The sequence below is a fragment of the Fundulus heteroclitus genome, chromosome 1, assembly GCF_011125445.2.
Source record: "Fundulus heteroclitus isolate FHET01 chromosome 1, MU-UCD_Fhet_4.1, whole genome shotgun sequence".
In the NCBI taxonomy this organism is placed as follows: Eukaryota; Metazoa; Chordata; class Actinopteri; order Cyprinodontiformes; family Fundulidae; genus Fundulus; species Fundulus heteroclitus.
Window position 1 is genome coordinate 23,512,254 of NC_046361.1, and position 16,049 is coordinate 23,528,302.

General features: G+C 39.0%; 2 protein-coding genes across 4 annotated transcripts; both read right to left on the reverse strand.

Annotated features, from left to right (window-relative positions):
* Positions 1-353: 353 nt before the first annotated feature.
* Positions 354-3,844, reverse strand: LOC105935863 (mitochondrial glutamate carrier 1). Of its 2 annotated transcripts, none has more exons than XM_012876459.3 (9): positions 3,710-3,844; positions 3,156-3,281; positions 2,990-3,045; positions 2,638-2,728; positions 2,423-2,541; positions 2,116-2,311; positions 1,864-2,021; positions 1,647-1,722; positions 354-1,549 (listed from the first exon to the last, which is right to left on the reverse strand). In XM_012876459.3, exons 1-9 carry the CDS (start codon positions 3,751-3,753, stop codon positions 1,390-1,392), a joined length of 1,026 nt encoding a protein of 341 aa, XP_012731913.2. In that variant the 5' UTR covers positions 3,754-3,844; the 3' UTR covers positions 354-1,389. The 2 variants fall into 2 exon arrangements, with proteins under 2 accessions (XP_012731913.2, XP_021179233.2); XM_021323558.2 differs by having other exon boundaries at positions 3,156-3,213; positions 3,710-3,843.
* A 1,640-nt stretch (positions 3,845-5,484) lies between these two features.
* On the reverse strand, positions 5,485-7,401 carry LOC105935864 (thyrotropin subunit beta). Of its 2 annotated transcripts, XM_036138334.1 has the most exons (3): positions 6,893-7,401; positions 6,577-6,739; positions 5,485-6,073 (listed from the first exon to the last, which is right to left on the reverse strand). In XM_036138334.1, the coding sequence occupies exons 2-3, from the start codon at positions 6,736-6,738 to the stop codon at positions 5,792-5,794; spliced, it is 444 nt and encodes a 147-aa protein (XP_035994227.1). In that variant the 5' UTR covers position 6,739; positions 6,893-7,401; the 3' UTR covers positions 5,485-5,791. The 2 variants fall into 2 exon arrangements, with proteins under 2 accessions (XP_035994227.1, XP_012731914.2); XM_012876460.3 differs by having other exon boundaries at positions 6,577-7,401.
* Between the last annotated feature and the right edge of the window lie 8,648 nt (positions 7,402-16,049).

The following is a 16,049-nucleotide window of genomic DNA, read 5'->3' on the forward strand; positions in this document are numbered from 1 at the left end:
ACTAAATCAGTCATATCTGTTTTAATAATGTTTGTTGCCTCTTCATGTCCGTGGCTCCCCTTTCTGCGCTTGAGTTCAAAGAACAGCTGAAGACTTAGTCGAAGGGATAGTCATGTGTGTAATGCAGCAGAGGCTCCAGGATTACCTAAGCTAGAGTTTCCCAACACTGCAACATGAGCACTTTTACTGCCAAAAACTTAATGCATGTGGTGCGAGCTTGGAGGATTAATGTAACACCTATCAAGGTTGCATCAGAAATAAAGGAGTCTAAATTTAGTCTGTAGTAGGCTATATTATGTAATAACTCACTGCAAAAAAAAAAAAGAAATTCAACAAAAACACTGCATTCATAATTTTGTTTAGCATATTGACAGTTTATTTATTCGCGTGACTCTTTCATAAACTTGAAAAATTCAAGTTTCCGTTTCACTTGGACAGATTGTGAACAGTAAAAATACAGGACACATGAGTCACTGCTCCCAGATTTGGCATTTGACGACAAAACAACGTATATCCGCACATGAAATCAACAGAACATTTCAGTCTGAGATCCTCCGTGCACAGGGAAAGTACACAGCTATAACTCTTCTTGAACTTAACACAACAAAAACCGTCCTGTGTGAGTTTGTGTAAGAAAACATTTTGGACAAAGTTCTCTCCAAAAGCCCCTTAGAGCCATTAAAAGTAAACTGGTGAATGGAGGCCCCAAATGTTTATTTCTTTGCAAGCTGTGACCCCTTAAACAATCTGCTTTCCTCATTTTTCCTTGTCAGGTTATTTAAAGGACACCAGTAAAGAAATATCTTGTGGCAGAAGTTATGTGAAAAACAGTCAACTTTAAATATACAATATATACAAAGACCAGGATCGAGCACCAGACCTAACCTTTAAAAAAAAAAAAAAAAAAGATGAAAGTAAGATTTCAGTTTTATGCTTGCAGTTTTTTTTTTGAAACGCTGTTCCAAGACATCACTTGATGGTTGCCAAGAGAATACAGCTGATATGGTATGCAGGTTAGGGTTACAGTAAGGGGTAAATGGTGTGGGGGTATATTTAGAGGTATGGCTCAAATCTAAAAACAGGGGGAAAGGTCTGGTTTCTTCTGGGCAAAACATTCATCGCACAATATAGTCCCTCAGTGAGGGAAGCAGGAAGCTCCACTGAAGCCCATAGACTTGGAAGTACCAACTTTAGTCTTCTCAAAGTTAAAGTTGCAAAACACAAGCAAGACGAAGGCACAGTGAACAGCATATTTGTGGTCCCTTTAGCATTGATCTCTAGACCTCTACAAATAAAGAGTTTAGACGGCTGTAGAGAGCTGGGCCCATCACCCAGATTGCAACACTCGCAGTTTAATAAGCCTCCATAAAGGCCCAGAGACAGACTTTTTTATGCAGAGTAGATGTTGTAGGGGCTATAACCCAGCAGGAACTCGCCAACTCCGACACAGTAAACAACTTGGGCAATGCCAAAGAGTGGGGCAATGACCAACGCCCGGCAACTGGCTCCTTTAAGGAAAGCTCTGGGACCCTCTTTTCTCAGGATCTTTCTGCAAAAAAACAAACAAAAAAAGAAAATGCTGTGATTAGAGAATGTATTCTAACTCAGAGGAGCTGTGGAAAGCTCAGTAATTAAGAAATAAGTACCTGATACAGTCCACCACTCCGTTGTAGGTCTCCTCATTGGGTCCCTTCTTGAGCGACTGCAACCTTGTCTTCACAACTATTGAACACATGCAAAACACATTTCATTGCATACATTTAGGCATAGATCATTTTTGTAACCTTCCCAAATTTCTGTAGATCTGACCATTGCTTGCTACTTTCACAAAATCCTCAAACATTTTTTTTGCAAACACCTCACCATCACAAGGGCTGACGGCTACAGCGGCAACGGATCCAGCCAAGCATCCAGACATAAAGGACCAATAGAAAGGCACAGATGAATTTTCTGATGAATGTTGACCAAGTTGTTGCAAATGGGCAAACAGAGGGAAGTACACAACAGAGAACGGGATGTCCCTAAAAACAAAGTAAGAAACCCTGTTAGTGATCTAATTAACCACAGTGATAATGCATAAAAAAATAAAACAAATGAACCAAATACTCCAGTCACCTCATCAGTGTGGCCCCAAGACCCCTGTATAAACCTGCAACTCCTTTGGTCCTCAGCAGCTCTCTGGTTATTTCTATGGCAGACATACGCATGACCCGAGGCTTAGGGGCGGTGTTGTAAGAACGACTGAGAACAGCGCTGGTCCCCCCCATCTTCAGCGTCGTCACAACGCTGGGCATCACCCTCTGCTGAGCCACTGGAAGAAACACCAAACATTGCATATTCAACCCAAGCTGCAGGGATTTCAAAGAGGTTACCAATTTATAACCGATTGTATCAAGAAGCAGCTAGAGATTACATATTTTACCCAGCCTGCCAGCATCTTGCAGCTGTATCTTAAGCATCTCCATTGGCGTTGTGATGATGACTTGGCACATTCCTGCACAACATCCCGCCAGCATCTCTTTGAAAACCGTAAGCTTGCCACTAAAGGGATTGACAGGTTGGGATACAATAACCCAAGAATAAACAATAATGAAAAAAAAAAAATCGTATTGGAAGTAGTCTTATTCATCTACTCACGCGTTGTTGCTCAACTGGTGGCGAAAGAAGTCATTAGCAGCTAGTTTTATGGCCTTCTCTGGGGTTACCAAGGTAAGATTTACAGCAGCACCTGTGACAGGAGGACAGGACTCATTTTAAAAATGTAACTCTCTCTCATTGTTTTCGTCTAACATTACCCACACAAAAGGAAATAATATTTTCTTAAGGCATCTATTGAGACGGGAAAGTTTAGTTTAAGCTACAACCCAATTAATTTGTGTGAATTTTGAACACATTCAAACTGTTTACACCTTGGTCTCAAAGTTAATTAGCTTGACAACATATGATCGTGTCTGCAACATGTCTTACTCAAAAGTCTGCTAAGACTCACCTCTGTACATGCCAAAGTACCCTTCAGATTTGACAGTTTTAATAAGGCAATCCATCCTGAAATGAAAGCACGTGAAACTGATTAGGAAAAGGTTGTCAGATATATTTGCCTACATCGCGTCAACTCAAAGAGTCGGGCTCTCATTCTTTGGGCAGTTTTCTCTTACATGTTCTTGTACAGTTGCTGCCCATTGCGCTGGTTCTGCAGGCGGGTCTTGGCCAGATCTATTGGGAAGACACAGGTGACTCCAACCATGCCTGCAATCCCTCCATTGATTAGTTTGGCAGGAAGGCTGCACAAGAGCAAGTCACAACAGCTGTTTACAAAAGTGGGGCTTAGTGATTGTTGGGTGATTCTACAAAGTAATAAACGAGGGTAATGTCAAATACACGCCTAAAAGGTAACTTAAAACAATAGCAATGATAAAATGATATTTAGTCAATAGGAAGGCTTTTCTTTACGCTTCTTCTGTCTATGGGTTGTGTGTCAGGGTGTATTTCAAAGATGTTTCTGGGAAACCCGGTCATCCAAAAATAACTTGTTGACAGGGGAAGCACAAAACCTACATACTGGTATAAAAACTCTTACGCTTCTCGAGGACAGTTTTTTTTTTTTTATTAACATGAATTGTCAAATTCACGTATTTTATATTTAAAAAATTTTTTTGATGCTTTTTTTTTTTTTTGTCTGCACACAGCCTACAGTGGATAAGGTTCATACCTAATCTGCTGTTGCTGGGCCATGGTTCTTGGTTGTTGGCGCATGCAAAGGTTGGTCAGAGCGATAAAGCAGGCCGCAGATGGAGAGCTGGCTGAGAGTCCCTGAGAGACGCGGAGCAAGGCAAGAGTTGATACAAGGGCATAGTTATATATAGGGAAGGGAAGCCCAGCCCCCCCTAGCTTTAGGATAAATCTAACATCAAGCTCCACCCACATCCTCTACAGCCAGGAAACAGAGCCAGGGTGTTTTTGTAACCTCAGCAAGATCCACACCACTTTACCAGATACACTTTCACACTGATCTGTTTCCGGTTTCATGAAGAAAAAAAAAAGTCTTCCTAATGTGCAACATGATGTTTCCGTTCAGTATTATCTACGTATTTAAAAATGCATACCGTATAAGTAACAATATTACTTCCCCTAAAAGCAACAACAACAACAACAATAATAATAATAATAATAATAATAATAATAATAATAATAATAATAATAATAATGTTTTAAGCATCACATATATTTATAATCCCCTTTTTATATCTTGATTTAAACCATTTAATGTTTGGGGATTGCTTAAGCACCACATTCAGACTATTCCAAAGCTTCAACCTACACACAGAAATCTAAAAAGTTTCTTGTTGATTTAAACCTCTTAACTCATAAGCTCTTTGCTCTCTTGTTAAACAGTTTCTAAATGTTTTCTTGTAGCTGGTTATATTGAGCTCTGAATATAATCAGTGCCTTTTGTAGTGAGACTACAGTATATCCATGTATTTTACTAATTTTAAATGCATAAATAGTTGGTTAGTGTGTTCTAGGTTTCCAAGTCTTATTAGTCAGTCTTATTATTTTTTAAATGGCTCTAGTGCAGTTTTGCGAATTGTTTCTCCAAATCTATGCACAGTGACTGAAATAAAGTGAAGCGTAGAAACATCACAGAATATGAAGCACTTTCTTATCTAATACATGTTTGGCTTTGTGCAACATAGATACCCCATCGTACTAACTGAAGCACAGGGTAGTAGCATCATGTTCTTTAGGTGTTTTGGGGATTGCACTTCACTAAGTAGATCACATTAGTTTAACCGGACTCTTCTCTTCTCTTGGAAGAAATTAACCAACATTACACCGAATTATTGTAAAGGCTGTAGTCGTGGTTCTCAACAGGAAAAAGTTGGACTGCTTCAGTCTCTGCCTCAAGATGGGAAGTTTAGGTCTCTTGGTGTAGTGTTCACCAGTGATAGCAGGATGGAGTTGGAAACGGATAGACAGATTTGTTCCTCGGCTCAAATGTGGTGAAGAAAAACCTGAGCTTAAAAGTGTAGCTCTCAATTTACTGCCTTGTCTGCATTCTGAGTCTCACTCATGGGTCATGAGCACCCCAGAGAGGCCGGGTTCTCTGCATCCTCTGCCTCAAACGAAGAGACTCCACCATCTGACCAGGATGCCTCCTGGGCATCCCCGTTTGGAGGTTTCATGGTACAATCTTTACAGACTGAGCTCACACCTCATATGGTGACATCCCTGCCATATATAGAATACTTTCCTCTGCAGGACACTGGGCCCCAGAGATACTGCTACAAAGGAATGAAAAGTCTTAAATCATAAGCTGGTGTTGCACTTGTAGGAAAACCTACACAATACTGCGCAGATTTTCATGAAGGTATGATCGAGCCGCGTCCGAACCAAACTCAACCCACACAAATCTGTTCTAATTAACACTGTACCTCAATACCTCACAAACACTTCAACCCCTGGCTATGGTACTGAACTAAACAATGTGTGTTCTTGAGTTTTTGTGAGCGGAGTGAACGTGAAGCCCAACAGAAACAGATTAAAACGACACAAGAGCGGTGAAATAAGAAGGGCCACTAATGATTATTCATCCACATGCCTATGTGGTGTAATACACAGATATAACACATGCTCAACACAAAGTTTTATTGCTGTATCAGTTTCCAATCAAACTACAGAAAACATTACAGACAAAAAAAACAAGCAGAAACAACAACGCCATCCAGCACAAAAACACTACTCGTCAAGCGGGTTCACTGCCGTGGCTTTTGACATGTAAGGCGCCTTGCTTCTACGAACACGTTGTCTGGTTTCCAAAGCATTTCAGGTTCTGTTTCTCCGCGCCAAGTTTGACGGAGCACTGATCATAAGAGTACGGTCTGGGTTGGACGCAGTGGTGCATGCGTGTGTCGCAGCGCCGGCAGCTGCAGCAGCGGGCCGCTGGGTAATACAACTGCGAGCTGACATCCTGAGGACAGCCGGGAATAACGACGACCCGGTACACGAGGGAGAGAGGCACACAGCTCCGCTGAATCAGGAAAGCCCGGCCGAAGTGGCCCTTGAGATTGGTATCCTGCAGGACAGGAAGAAGGGCTGTCAGGGACAGAGTAGTTTTTGCACAGAACTTCAAAAAAGGATATCGCCCCTTATATTCCTAGAATATGCAACGTCACTTCAAATTATCCAGCAATTCATCATTTTCAATATCCTCTCATCCCTGCGGTGTCACAGGTGGGCCGGTACCTATCGCTTGCTCTCATTGGGCAAGAGGCAGGATACATCCTGGATAGGTCACCAGCCCACCACAGAAACCAACAGGACACACCACAATGCACCCGCACACTCATACCTAAGAGCTATATCAGAGTAACAAGTTAACCTAACATCCATATTTTTCCAGTGTGAGAGGAAGACCCCAGGCTGGGATTTGATCCCAAGACCTTCTCGCGGCAAGGCAACGGCGGCAACGACTGTGCCGTCACCGCGCAGCCCCACTTCAGCTAAACTTGAAAATATGCTTTTGCCATAAAAATGCCACGAGTCTGTTTGTGAGTGCTTGTTTGTGGCCGCTCTCACCCTTGTGTAGCAGTAGCCACTGCAGATGGTTGTGTTGATGGCCACGCACTGGGTACAGTTTTTCGTCTCGATCCATATGGTGTGATTCTTTAGCATACAGGTGTACACGGATCCAACCGTGAATGCGAAAAGTAGAGCGCATCTCAGAACAAACAGAGACATGCTAAAACAAAAAAAAAATGCAGATACAGACATGATCAGCAGTCAAAAAGCGATCACTCGTAAAATACATAAACATAACTGTAGAGAGAGAAAAAACGTTCGATAGACTCAGGGCGCTTCACCTAAACAGTATTTGTTAAAAATGTACACAAACCTTTATATTTAATGGTGGTGAATTGAGTTAGGATTGTATCCGCTTATACCAGAAGACATGCAGTGAAGAAAAGGATTCCCTCTGGCTCTCTGATCTCCTTGCTTTAGAAAAAGATATGTCCGTACTTTCATCAGTTGTTTTTGGTATTTGTTACTCTAAGTTCTCCAACTCTTCTCTGCTTCTCTCCTCTGTGAAGATTTGAAAACGCTGTTGGTGTTCAGCCTCTTTTATGGACACCCTAATCCACCTCGGCTGTCCCACTGAACTTCGGTCCACGATATCCTCCCAAACATCGCCTCAGCTGATTGCAGGTGTGTGCATGTTCACATGAATGTTCATTTTCACAGGTCAGATCATTTGGTGCACAGACGGGAGGAGGTTTCCCGCTAATCTAAATTAGTGTCCCAGCAGGTTCAGATGGCGGTCAGAGAACTAGTACATGTGTCAGTCAAAACTGATCAGTGAAACTGATTACTTGGCTAAGGGAAACAGGAGAAATCCAGATTTAAATGCAAATGTTTTCTTCACATCCATGACATTCAAATCAAGTAAGGGAATAGGTTAAAAGTCTTTAGTCTGTTATAAGTTAGACCTCAAAGCTTCTTTTTAAGATTACACTGAGTTGTTAAAAAAAATCCAGTGGTCAGCCATTTATGGTATACAGATAAAGCAACATTGTTTTATCCTCTAGAAGTCAGTCACAATTTAATATTAATATACATTTTTAATATTAAATGACTTCATGAGATTCAAACAACTTTTCTATTAATGTGGCTAACGTGGGGGACAGTACTCACATGATTGTGTCCCGCCTAAGAAAAGGGCTTTAGCCTCCTTTTCTAAGCTCTTAATACTCCCATAAATCCCATCTGCTCTTAAAAAGTAGCACATTGCCTTTAAACTTTTTTTTCTTCACATAGAGCTGTCAATTAACATGCTTACTTAAGATAAAAAGGGGAATACATTGTGTAGTTATCATTTGATTTTTGGAGGAACCTTAGAACCCTAAGGGATCAAAATAATGTTAATCTAAACTCAATATGTTTTGGTCAACCCCAAGGTAAACGCTGAAAACATTACAAGTTACCTTTCTTTCATATCTAAAATTTCTTCCAAACGGCTTATTTTCACAGATAAATGAGGACAGGATTGGCAAACAGTGGGTAATTTCGTAAGGTTAAACAGTTTTTTTCCCAGTGTAGTTTCAAATGATTACAGCTGCATGCTTATAATTTAATAATTAAATAAATTTATTATTGATTCTAAAATATAATAATAATTTAATTAATTATAAAAATAATTGATCTTGATAATCTATTATTTTATTGTCAAAATTAATAAAAAAAAATTAAAAACTGTTGAAACTCTATTAACTTTTGCAAGCCAAAAACTGAGCTAATGTGAAAGAACTATAAATACCATGTTTAGGAATTGTTAACACAAAGATTAAGACATCCTACAGATTTGCTTAAACTGATCATACAAATTTTATCACTTTAAAATTTTATCTGATTTTTGTTTTTTTTTGTTTTTTTTCCTCGACCTGGCCTTTCTTTCTGACGGTTTGTTTTTGCTCTACATTTCCTACGATGGGTCAGAGTTATGTAACAAAGCTATCAGATAATTACAAAAAAACTGGGTCATAAACAGTTCAGCAATTATCTTGCTTGACACACATCTGAAGGTTTCTCTTCTTGTGGATGACATGAGGTTTATAAAGCAAGAAAACAAATGCAGCAAAAAAAGTGTGTTTAGCTCAGCAGCTGTACTTTGCAAGTTTATATAGTGCTACATGAAAATAAGAAAGAAAATTGTGTGTTTATTAGTATTATTACTATTATTATAATTATTATTATTATTATTGAGCTATACTTAGAGAAGCTCAGATTAGTAAAGAAAAGAGAGAGAGAAGAAAGGAGGTCAAATCAGTCTACATATGTATCATAAAGACATTAGTAAGTCAGTAAATCAGTCTAAGAAAACTTCTAAAATCCTTTCTAAAGGTTCTCCTGAAGGTTTTTCCTTCCCTCAGCACATGATAATAAACCACTTCTGCAAATTAGGTTTACTGGCAAAATACAGAAATTAGGAGAGGTTTCTCAAGACCTAAACAAAAAAAGGACAATTTTAACAGCTTCACATAATTAATATTCCAAGCGGTTTCCCCATATTAAACACAAATATATTGCCTTTTAATGACTCCTGAAGACTCAAAATTATGCAACCTTCTCATGACATCTTCAGCACTTAGCTAATCACCCTTTTGTTGTGTGGTGCTTAGCCAGACACCAAATGGTGCAGCATTCCTGTGGAATCTTTTTGTAGACAAAGGGCTCCAGTTCACCATCGACTTTCTGGGGTTTGAGTGCAGTAAATGCTGTTTTCAAATATTCTATTTTTTTTTAACTGCTGTTCCAGTCAGGCAACTATGATGACCACTCTATCATTTAACAAGGACTTCCAAGCCTTAGTGAAATTAAACATGGCATTGAGCTCATTGTCCTGTTTTGGGAGTCAACACGAACAAAACAACAGTTTTATTGGCTGTCGCCATGTTGGAATCCTTACTTTTTTCTTTTGTTTTGTTTTGGAATCCCGACTCTCCGACTGTGTTAAGTGGAACACTTTTTACTACGGTTTACCCCATTCCCAGCTTTTATTATCGATTTTTGAGGCAAATGGAAAGCAATATTACTCTCTGGATTTTGTATCACTTGAAGGAATCAATCTTGCCCTTCAAAACAAAAAAGCGTTTCATTAACATTTGATTAAATTATTTCAAACGGAAAGAAAGCCACTAAATTTGCGGCTCACAAGCTAATCTTTAATGTAAATTTACAAGCCATGGTGTTTGTTTTAGACAGGCAATTCATCAGCATGTCAATAGTCACACCTGTGCCTGATTGAAAAGCTTTGCTGGATCTGAAACAGCCAGTTTGTGCAAAATGCTTTTTCCAGTATATAAGGAAATATCTCTTAAAGAAGATGTGATACACCGATTAGTTGCATCACAAAAGGTATCACAAGATCAAGATGCTTCATTTTATTCTTTCATCACAAACCATATATGGCATGAATTGAGTTTGGAAAAAAAAAAATCATTGAATTCTATGTACCTTTTTGAAAATGTGTCAATATTTTAGATTTACACGCAAAGACTAAATTTAGGATCCTTTTAAAAAACAGTGTAGACAGGGATGTTGACAGATGCAGAGGAAATATCAAATATCTTTCATCTGGGACTCAAACTACCATCATGCCTCTTTTCAGGAACATCTAACCCTGACTGACTGATGCCAGGCAGAGCTGGTTTACTTTCTTCAACTACTCTCAGCTATGAGGTCAGAAAGATCCAGAAAGGACCCGTGGAGCTGTGCTACTAAGAGCACAGGTCATCTGATTGCCCCCCTGTTCACCCTTTTTGTTTACTCTGTCGTCGGAGTGACACCTGCATTGGGACGTTTGAGGCTCCCGTTGTTTTGCTCTCTGTTAAAGATCATATGAGTAACTCTACACGCCACGATAATGCCCTGAAACTGGGTCAGAAAGATAAATGAGCACTTTCTGTTTGGTGGGGGGGGGGGGGCAAGTCCCTGCCATGCTCCAAAGTCGGCGAGTTGCTTCAAAGAAGAAATCCATGACATACATTTACATCCAACATCAAACTTAAACACCAGAAAATAGACCTTTTTTTTGTACAAATCAGAACACATGCACAGTGTCTGCACAGTGGAAAAATACTAGTACAATTGTTGAACTTTTCTACATTTTGTCACAAGCCTCAATGAATGTTATTGCGATTTTATGTGCAACACACATCAGAGATTTGAAAAGTGTGGGGTGCATTTGTATACAGAACCCTGGGGGAATACTTGATGAGTGCTCATTCTTTGCAAAATCCCTCACAGACTGTCAGGTTGGATGGAGAACATCTAAGAAGATAAACTTTCAAGTATTTTCACATATTCTAAATTGGAAGTATAGACTTTGAAAGGGCCATTTGAAAGGATGATTATTGTTTTATAAAAGCCAGCTCTGGCTGTAGGCTGTGATGGGGAAAATTCTTTCTGCTACATCTGTTGTTTAAATGCTTCTCCATGTGTTAAATTAGCTTTGTTGCACAGAAAGTATGAGCTTAGGCAGATTTACACCAGCAAGGTCAAACTAACTGATTAGGCTATTGTAACTTACTCATTAGACGCCTGAGAGACGGTTTGCCGTTCGAACGGAGTACAACCCCTTGGGTCCCATATATGCTCATCCAATCAATCATTCGTTATTCAGGGACTTTGTCTTGTTGTTTTGCATCTGCTGTGTAGGAAACCCTTCTCAAGCTGTGGGAGACTCTATATCAGCAGAGCCATTCAGACTGGAGGAAATGTTTCTCATCTCTGCAGAGTGTTGTGATCTACTTTGTTTAAATGAAGCTACACAGTTAATTATTTTTTCTTCCGTCAACAATGTTTACACTCTGCTTGTAGGAAAGTGAACAGTCTCTAATGATTGTATTTACTTCCATCCATCTCACTAAAATTTCTGATCACCTTTTCCTGTTCCTGCTGAGGAAAATTGTCTGCATCTGATACTGCCACCACCGTGTCTCATTGAGGAGATGTCTGGTCCTACTCTTTCTGTTTCTGGGTGTATTGAACAATGCTTAAATTCTCCAAGAGATTGGAACATTGAATGACAATCAAATCCTGCTTTAAACTGTTTTACCACGATATCCATGACCTGTCATGGTTCCTTGGTCTTCATGATTTGTTTTGCTCACTAATGTTCTCGAACAAAATTCTTCATGAAACAGTTTTCCTGATCCTGAAATTAAATTACACAGAGGGGGACTCTGTTTTGTAGCTGCAGAAGGCAACAGATTGAGCTGGATGTTTTTTAGGGGTATCATAGTAAAGATATAAATGTATGTCATGCTTTTCAAATTTTTTTTTGTTAAAGAATTTTCTTTCCACTTGTCAGTCATGCAGGACTTTGTCATTCTAGCACATAAAATCCCATTGTCATACTTTGAAATGTGGAAAGGTACAAGAAACGTTTTGCGATGCACTTTGCGCACCTAACCATCAGTGAATAAATATAATTGCAACTTTTTTAGATGTGCTTGTAGGCTTTTAATATTGTCTTGTGCAAAGTATTTTGCACCTAATGTAACTATTGGGAAGGGGAAAAGCTGGCAATGATGAAATGACAACTTTGAACTTTTGTGTTTAAAGTAGGTTAAAGAGAAAGGAAGTTCCTCTAAGTGCTCAGCGATGTCTAAAAGGAAAAGACAAATTAAGGCAATATAATAAACATTTTGGTCAGGAACTAACATTTAGCTGATTCAAAAACAAAAACCCCAAATTTCACAGAAGCTCCAGATCTACAAATGATCTTCAGACATTCTATATAAGATATCAGCCGGTATTCTAGAAGTTATTCATAAACATTCTTCATGATCCAAAGCAAAAAGCCACCTAAAAAACTGTTTTCTGCTTAGAGAGAGATAAACATATTAACTAAATAAAATACTTAAAATATTTGACATGTAATATATGCCATTAGATGCTCTGACAGCTAAATTTCAGCATCTGCCAAGAAGGGGGGAAAAACATATAGATCAACATCTATTTGAGACAATATCCTCCAGACATGATTTCTGTGTTAAATAAGGAAGTTGGGGACATTTATGTTTTTCTCTCCATATATTTGCAGGAGTCACCTTCAGAAACATCTTTTCTATTTAGAGGGTAGCTGCTCCTTCTTTACTGAATAGCTTCAATGCAATGAGTATATATTGTAAAACTGTTGAAAATGGGAGGAAGAAATTAACGAGTTCATCTCATGATGAGCAAACAGAGTCTGGCGACGTGTGGAGTGCACCCTGTTCCTCACCTGAGAACGACAGTAGCTCAGCCATGAAGTGTTAGGCCCAATAAAATCACCAAGCAGGGTCAGCAGATCCTGAGACACAGAGGTTGTCAGCTTTTTTCTAATTAAGCGGCTGCAGACCTCTAAAGAACAGCGCACACAGAGCTTCATGGGATGGATTCCCATGGCTGAGCATCCACACACAGGTCATCCATCCACGACTGCAATGTAAAGTCTTGGATGAAATGATTTCCCGCACTGCGCCTCCTGAACCAACAGCTTTGGAGACATCCTCTGTAGTGTAATGAACAGCATCGCATTGAGTTTTATGCAGAGGGGAGTTTATGAAAAGGGCCTGTCTTTCAGGAACTGGGCTTGGCCCTGGGTTTCATTTAACAGAACTCGAAATGCTTGAGCCCATCACAACATTTTGGACAATTTGAAGCTCCCAGTTTTGTAGATGCGCTTTAGAGAAATTCTTATCCAGTTCCCACAAGACAGCGCACCGACGTGCAAAGCAAGGTCCATAAAGCCGTGGATGAGTGAGTTTGGTGTAAAAGGGGTGGACTGGCCTCAACCAAACAAGACACCTTTAGGACAAAGAGCAGACATTCTCCTCCAACATCATTGTCTAACATAACTTCACAAATGCTCTTCTGGAAAAATTGTCAAAAGTTCTTTTAAACACGGTTATGTGGAAAGCCTTCCCCGAGGAGTTTAAGCAGAGGATTTATTAATGTAATGTTAAATATTATGGATTAGCCTTGGGGTGATAATAAGAGTATGAGGTAGGGTGGGTGACTGAATGATTAAATCAGATGGTACAAAGTCTGCAATACAAAAACATGAGTGGAGAGTAGTCTGAATTGAGTTCTGGAGCAATGCCCCACCTCACGTATCGGGCTCATCAGCCAGCCGTGAGCGCTTCCAAGTCAGCTGGTCACCTCATCTGCCTGAGAGTGTGGTAGCCACACCCACAAGCTTCTCCTGTTGATGGTGGCCATGGTGACCAATGTTTGCTGTTCACTCACTCATCTGCATCAGATGATGCCCTGTGAGGGCAGCTTAATGGCTCTTGTCTCAGACCTTCCCAGAGACAGATGGGTAACAAGCACCCAGTGTGTGGTCTCTACAGTGAGCTTCCACTCACAGGAGGTGACTGTGATATCAGGCCTTAAAGTAAGTCTTTAAGTCACCAGAAGACTTTGTGACGGTTTTATTTGTTTGTTTGTTTGTTTTTCGAGTGGGTAATTGCTTTCCACGCCATAGAAGTACAGGTTATAAAATGGTTGACACAATGTTTTGAATAAGACTTGTTGTATTTTCCTGATTAAATAAAAAAAAAGAATGGAGAAAAAGTAATTTGTGCAATGCATGCTGGGAAGGCATGCTCCAAGTCCATCTATGGGCGTGTAAACATCCATTTTGAACCTTTGTGGAAAAGCGATCAGTTTCAAACTTTCAATGTAAAAAAGAAGCCATATTCTGTCCAAACATTTTGCTTCTTGTTGGTACAGCGCTCCCACGCTCTCTTGAAAAAGCAGGAGAAATAAGCAATTTGATTTTATCATTTCCAGGTCAGGATAAGTAGGGAGAAGATTAAACTGAGTGAGGCTTAATGTTTGTTTTACACACTTCTTCCCTTCTTCTACTGGCTAAATGACAATAATCCAACAAGGCTTAATAAATCCAGTGTATTTTATTTTGATTTGCATTTGCATGACGTAGTTCATCTTTGACAAGTTAATATATGAGAACTCCAGCGGCAACCTTGTCGGCAATAGGAAGTGTTTCATGGCAAGTATTCCTGGTGGCCTCACATGATGACAAAATAATAAATAAATAAATATAAAACAATTAAACTGCTGACATATAATTGCCTCAAGGACCAATGACTAAAGGTCAACTTTACTGATTGATCTGCACAAAGCTCTGACTTGAATCCTATTAAAACTCAGGGGGTTGACTGAAGATGAAGAACTATGCCAAAAGGACATTAAATCTGACTTTGTAAAGAAGAATGGACTGGGATTTCTCAGTCAGGAGACATGTTGGAGACTTGAAACCTACAACAAATAACTGTGGGCTATTATTCAGGAAAAAAAAAAGGATACAAAAATGACGAAAAGCATCAGGCCAATAAATCTGACCTTGGTCATTTTTTGTTTTTTATAGAACAATTTCCAAACCCTGGGTGAAAAGGCTGCGCTATAAATGAGTTGCTCTGTTTAGGACAGCTGAAAGATACTTTCAAAACAGTAACATGTTTGTAGGGTAGCCGATATTTGGTCCTCAATTGTATATTTATACCATTTCAGAATGGGTCTAGGGTGGCATCCAATAAAAAAAGGGCAACATGAAGATTAAAAAAGAAAGCATTTCAATTTAAAGACCGCTTTAAATAAAATAAAATAAATAAAGTTGCTGCTCAAAAGCGCATTTTATTTCCAATCTTAACCCAATTTATAAGAAATGTGATGCTTTTAGCCGTTTTGTTTCGTATTTACTGTAAAAGGTGTTTTAGTCAAGCTTTTACGAGTCAATACTTAATCTCACCACTAGATGGCAGACAAATCTAATCACAAACGTTCTCCCCCAGCCAGAAAAAAATGGATCTTTAAATTTAACGAATCAGTTTAAGTTTCCTCCCTGGGGAGGTGTGGGACGTGGGAGCGTAATGTCAATTAGCTAAAATGCCTCTTCTTTCTCTTCCTTTTTTTTTATTCATGTTTTTAATGATGCAGTTTACTCAAAGCCAAGTAAACCGGGAGGAACAGCTGCAAAACGTCCAGATCACTGCTTAGAACTGGCCCTGAACAGCGGATTAAAGTAGCTGTTGTCTTTTCATATAAAGGCCATCAGTCTGTAACAAATAAACAGTACAGCTTTCCCAACACAGCATTCTGCTTCCTTGTTCATACAGCAAATAGTTGCTTTAGAATAGCTTTGAAATGGAAGACAAGTTTGTCGGTGAGTTAAAATGCAAAAGGCTATGTTCTTTGGAATATTTCTGGTTTAAACTGTTTGCCTCCTCAATGGATCTCCTTATGTCAGTTTCAAATATAGAGTTATTTCAATAGACAGCATCTCACTATTTTAATAATAATAATAATAATTATTATTATTATTATTATTATTATTATTATTATTATTATTATTATTATTATTATTATTATTATTATTATTATTATTAATTATTATTATTAATCAATCTAGGGTGCAAGTCTGGTGTCTTCTGTTTAGTAGTTTTTGCCACTGTCACAATAGAATTTCCTTTTTGTGGGACAATAAA

Coding starts and splice junctions, on each gene's coding strand:
- LOC105935864 (XM_012876460.3), bottom strand. CDS start 6,771: ATGTCTGTATCTGCATTTTTTTTTTGTTTTAGCATGTCTCTGTTTGTT. Junction 6,074..6,576: donor GTGGCTACTGCTACACAAGG/GTGAGAGCGGCC, acceptor CCTGTCCTGCAG/GATACCAATCTCAAGGGCCA.
- LOC105935863 (XM_012876459.3), bottom strand. CDS start 3,753: ATGCGCCAACAACCAAGAACCATGGCCCAGCAACAGCAGATTAG. Junction 3,046..3,155: donor CAGCAACTGTACAAGAACAT/GTAAGAGAAAAC, acceptor CTTTCATTTCAG/GATGGATTGCCTTATTAAAA. Junction 2,022..2,115: donor CTTGGGGCCACACTGATGAG/GTGACTGGAGTA, acceptor CTTTGTTTTTAG/GGACATCCCGTTCTCTGTTG.